This window comes from Papilio xuthus, unplaced genomic scaffold, assembly GCF_000836235.2.
Source record: "Papilio xuthus unplaced genomic scaffold, Pxut_1.1 DF826934.1, whole genome shotgun sequence".
Taxonomy (NCBI): Eukaryota; Metazoa; Arthropoda; class Insecta; order Lepidoptera; family Papilionidae; genus Papilio; species Papilio xuthus.
In genome coordinates, this window is record NW_013531715.1 from 3,405 (window position 1) to 4,144 (window position 740).

The 740-nt window shown below is 64.3% G+C and overlaps 1 protein-coding gene across 1 annotated transcript in view; it reads right to left on the reverse strand.

The window, feature by feature from the left end:
* LOC106121832 (uncharacterized) overlaps nucleotides 1-710 on the reverse strand; it is a gene marked incomplete at its 3' end in the record, with an annotated part of 4,100 nt that extends 3,390 nt beyond the window's left edge. Inside the window, exon 1 of the mRNA XM_013317660.1 lies at nucleotides 42-710. Coding sequence (XP_013173114.1) covers nucleotides 42-710 — 669 coding nt within the window. The remainder of the gene's footprint in view (nucleotides 1-41) is intronic.
* Nucleotides 711-740: the final 30 nt, after the last annotated feature.

Below are 740 nucleotides of genomic sequence, written 5' to 3' on the forward strand. Positions count from 1 at the left end.
TCCTCGCGCTCTCGCTCTCTTTCCTCCTTCTGCGAAATTACTATTTCGCAGAAGGAGGAAACTGCCTCCCATGACCCCTCACTGCCCAGCATGGCGCGAATTACGCCTGGGAGTGAGAGGTCATCGCCTATTGCCGCCGCCAGAGTGCGGCGCTCTTCGGACCACGCTGAACACACCTGAAGGGTGTGTTGCGCGGTGTCCTCATCAGCGCCGCACTCGTGGCACGACATCCTCTCCTCTCTCTGGATTCTGTGCAGATATCGCCCGAAGCATCCATGGCCAGTCAAAATCTGCGAGAGCCTGTAATTTAAAGCGCCGTGGCGCCTCCCGCACCAGTCCGAGAGCTGTGGGCGTATAGCCTCTATGGTGCGGGCGCCGTATTCGGCGCCCGCTAGGCTATTGTCCCACAGCTCTAGGGTCGTCCGCTTTCTCCTCGCCCGGGAGCGGGCGAGCTCCTCTGGGGCGAGCGATTCGCCACGGGCTCTTAGCTCGGCCCGCTCCCGGTACGCTTCGGCCAGCACGCCCGCTTCTACCTCCCATGGGGGAGTGCCGGCCAAAGCGCAGGCCGCTGCATGGCCCACCGTACGGTAAGCCATGCATGCGCGCACCGCAACGATGCGCTGTGGCCTGCGGAGGAGGGCCCTGTTCGGCGCGTCGAGGGCTTCAGCCCATATTGGCGCGCCGTACAGGGCCATACTGCGGACGACCATGGCGTACAGGCGTCTGGCCTGCACGCCCGG